Source organism: Nelumbo lutea, chromosome 7, assembly GCF_056320005.1.
Source record: "Nelumbo lutea isolate HS-2025 chromosome 7, American lotus-T2T, whole genome shotgun sequence".
NCBI lineage: Eukaryota > Viridiplantae > Streptophyta > Magnoliopsida > Proteales > Nelumbonaceae > Nelumbo > Nelumbo lutea.
The window spans coordinates 18485444-18491582 of record NC_142690.1 but is presented as its reverse complement, the minus strand read 5'-3'; the positions used below and the strand labels follow the sequence as shown (position 1 = coordinate 18491582).

Here is a 6139-nt window from a genome sequence, read left to right as displayed (position 1 = left end):
GTTCCATTTTTTGGGTCGTATGAGTCACGCACTCGAATGACATAACATGTATGATATTGCTTAATGGACCTTACACACTCAATACTTTGCCTGTAGTTTTTGTTGTCAGAACAGGTCATCCGTTGAACCGGGTGGTCGACTTGCCCTTTTTTATTTTTTTAATTGAGAATCATCGAGGCAACTGATTCCATTTTACCCCAATCCTGATCCCTAGCCAAAAACCATTGAATCGGTCAATGACCCATTGACCCGAACGATCGAACCATCAACCCGTTCAATGGCATTTGGCCTTTTTTTTTTATCTTTTGTTGACAGAACAGGTCGTTCTTTCATTCAAACCAAACGATTGAACCGTTGACCCAAAAACCAATAGTCATAACAGTTCCACTTTCAGGTCGTATGAGTCACGCACTCAAATGAGATAACACGTATGATATTACTTAATGGACCTCATACACGAAATAAAGTATGCAAGTTAGAAACAGAGGAAAATTGAGGAAGTAAATTTAAATTATGCAAGTTAAAAACACTGATAATTGATTTCTCGGAGTTCAAAGTTCAAACTACATGTAATTTGTTTTCTATATACAAAACTGAAACATAGGAGTCACATGTCATTCATTAGGAGGCACCATTCTACTGTCCTCAAGCAGTTACCAAAGGAGAATTAGAACCTTTGAAAGGTACCACGCATGAATATGTCACATACTTGACACTGTCCACAAGCACAACAACAAAAATCCGAGACAAGGATTTCTTCGATGAGATTACCCCATCACCATCGATATCACTAGCTTCTCTAGGATCAACCAGCACGGACACAACCATTGATGAAGCAGATTTGTTGCCTTGGAAGCTCTCATTCTTTGAAGGCCTTCTATCATGTTCTTCAGTTTGGTTGACAGAAGATCCAGAAAGGGGAATAGGTGAAGGGTAGAGAATCCTTCTATTCTTCCTCTTGCTGTGATTCGCAGAATCTGGTGGCTGTTCCTCTGAAATATTGGCAACTGAAGCTGCTGGAATTATGGCACCAGGGTTGGCAGAATCGGGAGACACATTGAACTGAAATACTTCAGTGCACATTCCAGTACCTAAAATAGGTCCTGCTCCAAACAATAACGGAAAGTACAGATTACCGACATCCACAATCCAAAAAATTTCATTTAGATCTTACCATGTGTTCTAGTCTATTTTAGCTTTGTGACTCCAACAATTATGTGAAGCTTAAGTGCTTAAGACAACCTGACTATAAAACATGTGTGATAGAAGGAATCCTTGGTAGCGAGCCTAAAACTTAATTCGGAAAGCAACAATGATGCAAGGAACGAATGCTCACCTAACTCCTCAAAGGCATTATTCTGAAGCACAAATAGTTTTAGCAGAAAAAAAATAAAAAAAAATAAAAAAGTTAACCCATTAGATACACTGAAAGACCTTAGGATGAAAGGATGTGCTCACAGTGACATTAGCTAATTGATATATCATATATCATTATTTATCTCAAAAAAGGATGTGCTCATAGTGGCATTAGCACAAATAGGAGAGATGGCTTTCCACGCATAATGCCCTCATGAAATACACATACGACTGAATGACTGAATGTACAGGCACAGACACATCTGTCTACCTGCTTTCTAAGTAAACCAACCCCCCACCCCTGCCACCCTCTTCTTCACACAGACACATGCATTAATGAGCGGACATAAAGAAATAGAAATGTTTGTCTGATGCAAACATGCATATCATGGGTTTCACTTTCACCTTCATAATACTCTAATGATGTGTTTTGTTTGAAAGAAAAGGGAGGGAAACCTGTACAAAACCTTTTCTTTCAAACCAAACACAGCCTAAAGGAGAAATGCTAAAGAATTTGTGCAGTGGAATGTTGAAACCTTTAAACCAAATTCTTTGGTAACAATTACAGGTCATCAGCAGATGGTTGTTCCACTTTCCGTCTCAGCTTCTTGCATTGGAGATTTAGTAAATGGAAAGCTGGTCTAAATCATAATTCCTTCAGCTTTTGCTTTCTATTTCTATTTTCTACTTCTTAACAAAATGTAAGGCCTTGGGATAGAGCAGAATGGAGAACGTGTGCTGCCAATGAGCTAATCCACTTAAGAGGTGAAAGTGATACCATGAATCCATGATACATATATCTTCTGTTATGTGTATGCATATTTAGTTATTTACTAAACCAAGTGGGTTGCTTATGGTTCTAATTGGCTCTGTCAGAAGCTCTTCTGTTGCTGAACAGGTTCAGTTTTTGTCTTGGCTTCAATTATTAGTCATAATATTTGGATTATAAGAAATGATAGTTTGATTTAAGGTAAAACAGTAGATGTGGAGTTAGTTATGGATAGAATCAGTAAGGCAGCTGTGGATTGGTCTGTGTTTAAAAAAGCCAGATCTTTTATTTCTGTCTTTCCGGCGAAGGTAGGTAATGTTGGTTCGAATCTAGCCCCTACTGGAGACTGTATTCGACTTTTGTGATCAAGGTGTGACATCTGATTCTTTGGGTTCATTTGGGTTTCCTTGTTTTTCTAATGAAGGTATTTTTATTGCTGCAGCAGGAGGACCATGGCTGATTTGCGCTGATTTGCGATGACTTGTGGAAGTGGAATTTTTTGCTATCTACAAAGATATTTTGTTTGCTATGAAAAGAGGTTTATCCAGGATCTTGATAAAGTCTGACTCTCGTGTACATGGGTCGGTGATTCAAAGGATCTTCCCCTAATTTTTCTTGGAAGTGTTTTGATATTGTCAATAATATTTTGCCTTGTGTCTCAAACTTTGTTTCTATAACCTTTTGTTATGTAAATAGAAAGAACAATACGGTGGCTCATTTGATGGCTAGGGAGGTCAAATCTTTTGGGGAGGAAAAGTGTCAGTGTTACACTCCTCCCTTTTTGTTGAACTGTTTATGTAATTTCTGCATAGTTCAATTATATATCGGGAAAAAAAAAAACAAGAACCAGAGGCCTACTTAGATCAGATGATGGACAAACTACAATTTACATTATCACCTAAGCCTATCAATAGTACTCTCCGATCAGATTAGAGATAATACCCACCAAGAAAGTACTTAAAAAATCATGAATATTGCATGAAATCATAAACACTAAGCAATTTAAACACACACTTAGCCAATATAGAATGTCTTGTCAAAAAATTAAAAGTCAATGTAGGATGGACGGCTATAGTAATTACCTGCAAGGCCTTCACGGAACCATTCTTGCAATGACCCATCAGCTGTAGCTGACTTTGAGTTTTTCTTGGAAGCATCTCCAGGACCAGAACCAAGTGCTTTCTGCCTTTCACTGAGGCTCCTGTATAGGCGTGGATCGTTGTCTGAGCGCCTCCCAGGGTTAGAAAGAGAAAGTGCTGGAGCCAAACTGCGCGCAATTGCTAGACGAGTTTCTTTAGATTCACCCACAAGAGGCCCAGATGCTTTATCACTCTTTGTTCTAGTTGCTGCGCGAGAAGATTCAATAGCTCTCTCACTAGCCATAACAGAATGAATTATCAAGTTGCCATCAATCTTCACTAGCTTATCATTTCTCGGTACATAGAGTGAAGCAACAAGAGGCTCGCTAGCATTTCCTAAATGCACAGAGCTACCTGAAGCAGGCAAAGGTTGTGATTCCCATTTATTTTGTTTGATCTCTGATTCGGCCTCTCTAGCTCTAACTCTCTTACAATTAACATTTCTATCACCAACCTTGTCAAAAGCTGATTTCCCATCATACAAGCCTACTCCTACTCTATTATCAGACCCATTAGCAGAACCTCTAACTGTCAAAACCCTCCCTCGGGGATGAGCTTGGAAGTTGTTAGAAAAATCAAACCCAGTAGGAAGCGTTTCTTTGCTTCCTCCAAATCTAACGTTGACAAACGGAACTAACCCTCCAAAGAGAAACAAGAAAAACAGCAGACCCAGTAAACTAGCACTTGCAACTTTCTTAGTTTTATTCTCAGCCTTCTTACTCTCAGACTTCTTAGCCTTGGACGCTGATACCGGTTGCTGCGGTCTTAATTTCGGAATTGGAACCAAAGGAACTTGAGATCCTTGAGGTCTCACTGCATAAGGTGCACAAGGAACCCAGGGATAAGGCACGGGAGCCATCGCAGGATGAGGATACATGCCCGGAGGCGGCGGCGGACAGACAGCACCACCGCCTAATTGTTGGCGTAAGCTAGCATTCTCAGCCATGATAAACGAAATCTTGCCATTTAATTCCGCAATAGTAGAATGCATTGACTTTATCTTGTCTTCCAACTCTTCGACGTAATGCTTCTTCCTCTGTCTAGAAAGTTGGGCACTTTCCCTGTTCCTCATTAACCTCGCTTTCCTTTTCTCCTCTTCTTCACTAAGAGCATTTGAAACGTAAGGAGTCTTCGAGTCCTCCGACCTGCGGAACTTACTGCTTTTAGGGTTACTGTTCCCGTCGTCTTTATCTTTCTTCCTTTTCGCCAAACAGACGTTGCCAACCTCCTCCAACTTAATCTTCTGATCGGCAAAGATATCTACCCGAATGTCACCTGAATTGGGGGAGGACGTCGCGCATCCCGACTGATCACCGTTGCAACTACCAGAATCTGGCGACAAAGCATTCAAACTCTTCTCCCCGGCCACACTTGACCTACAGCCATCGGAATCCGCGGAAGATACTGGTTCACAGAATTCCCGATCACAACTACCCGTCTCCGGCGACGGATAACTCAAAATCCTAGCAACATCCAAGCTCTGGTCGTCCGAATCCGGGGAAGACGAAGACGAGACACCCGATCCGTCGGCTTTCGACTCGTGAGACAATGAGGGGACGGCGACTGGATCAACCGACACCGAGGACAAGGCTATAGAGCCATCTTCCAAAGTAAAATCCTCGTCCGAGGGAGGAATAACGATATCATCCAGGAAATCCAAGTCTCCATCAAACCCTAGATCGGTGAGGAAATCCTCCGGCAAGGTAAGATCATCGGAGAAGAAATCAGGATCGAAAGTAGGAAGAGGCACAGAATCAAATTCAGAGGAAGCATAAGGGTTCGGTGGGTCAGTTTCAGAGAGGGAACCGCACGGAACAGGTTCCAGATACGCCATTTTGAGGTTTTTGGGGTTTCAGAGTGGGAATCAGGGGTTGAATCGGTTTAAAGGGGGAGACTGCAAAGGAAATTGACGAGATGAACTCGAAGACTCGTTCAGACCCGCTTGAACACGTGGCAGGCGCGGATAGTTTGTCGCATATTTCGGGAAACTTCTCTGGGCCTTTTGTATGAGTTTCTTTCACGTTTAGTTGCTAGGCCCATTTGGAGGGGGCCCACGGGCCACGGGTGTCCGCAAACGAAGAAATTTCGGAGTGAATTGATGTATTGACTGACTGAGTCAACGATCCGGTTCAATTGAACCGGGATAGAAACCGCATTTTGGTTCGATTTGTTGCAGGTGGGGACCGAAATGGATAACGTATTATCCTTGACGAAATCCCTATTAGTTGTTTTTATTTATTGGAGCTTTGAACCCACGGCAAAGAAAAGAGAACTCGGATCGTTTTTAAAAGCAGTTTTTTTTTATTTTGTTTGAACAAAGCTTTTTTAGGTGAGAACGCATTCAAATCAAATGCACTAACAAATGCTAGCACAGGGCATGTGCAGCATATGGATTCATTTCTACTTTTTAGACTCTAGAGAATTCTGGGCCGTTTTTAGGTGAATCCGGATCACCTGCCAACAAAATACGTTCCAACACCCGACCAATGAATCTGATACGCACATCTCATATAAGATGGTGGGTCAGATCAAGTTGGTAAGGGTGTTGGAACGTGTTTTAGGTTCCCTTCAGAAAGGTTGAGATGAAGATTCAATTAAATTGGTTCAGCTGCTTTAAAATGTTCGTTCAGCTGCTTTAAAATGTGCGTAACGAGTTAACTGATGCCCATTGGAGCAGTTTCTTGATTTTAGGGCTTAGTCTTATTCCTACGCGGATAGCCTTTAAACTATGTTTGGTAAAAAATCAAAAAAAGACTAAATTGTCTATTATTAAGCTATTTTTTGGGTTATCTACTACTTCAACCTCATAAAAGAAGTTGAACCAATTTAGCTGAATGTTTCAGCTCAGCCTTCCCAAACAGGTCTTCAAAGAGAC

General features: G+C 41.3%; 1 protein-coding gene across 1 annotated transcript; it reads right to left on the bottom strand.

The window, feature by feature from the left end:
• Nucleotides 1-492: 492 nt before the first annotated feature.
• Nucleotides 493-5275, bottom strand: LOC148845440 (bZIP transcription factor 17-like). Its single transcript, XM_088954238.1, has 2 exons — nt 3208-5275; nt 493-1103 (listed from the first exon to the last, which is right to left on the bottom strand). The coding sequence occupies exons 1-2, from the start codon at nt 5096-5098 to the stop codon at nt 646-648; spliced, it is 2349 nt and encodes a 782-aa protein (XP_088810364.1). The 5' UTR covers nt 5099-5275; the 3' UTR covers nt 493-645.
• Between the last annotated feature and the right edge of the window lie 864 nt (nt 5276-6139).

What these genes read in the sequence shown, in the direction of transcription:
- LOC148845440 (XM_088954238.1), bottom strand. Translation starts at nt 5,098, where the DNA reads ATGGCGTATCTGGAACCTGTTCCGTGCGGTTCCCTCTCTGAAACTGAC. An exon ending in GTTCCGTGAAGGCCTTGCAG is followed by an intron (nt 1,104 to 3,207) that starts GTAATTACTATA and finishes TGTTTGGAGCAG; the next exon opens with GACCTATTTTAGGTACTGGA.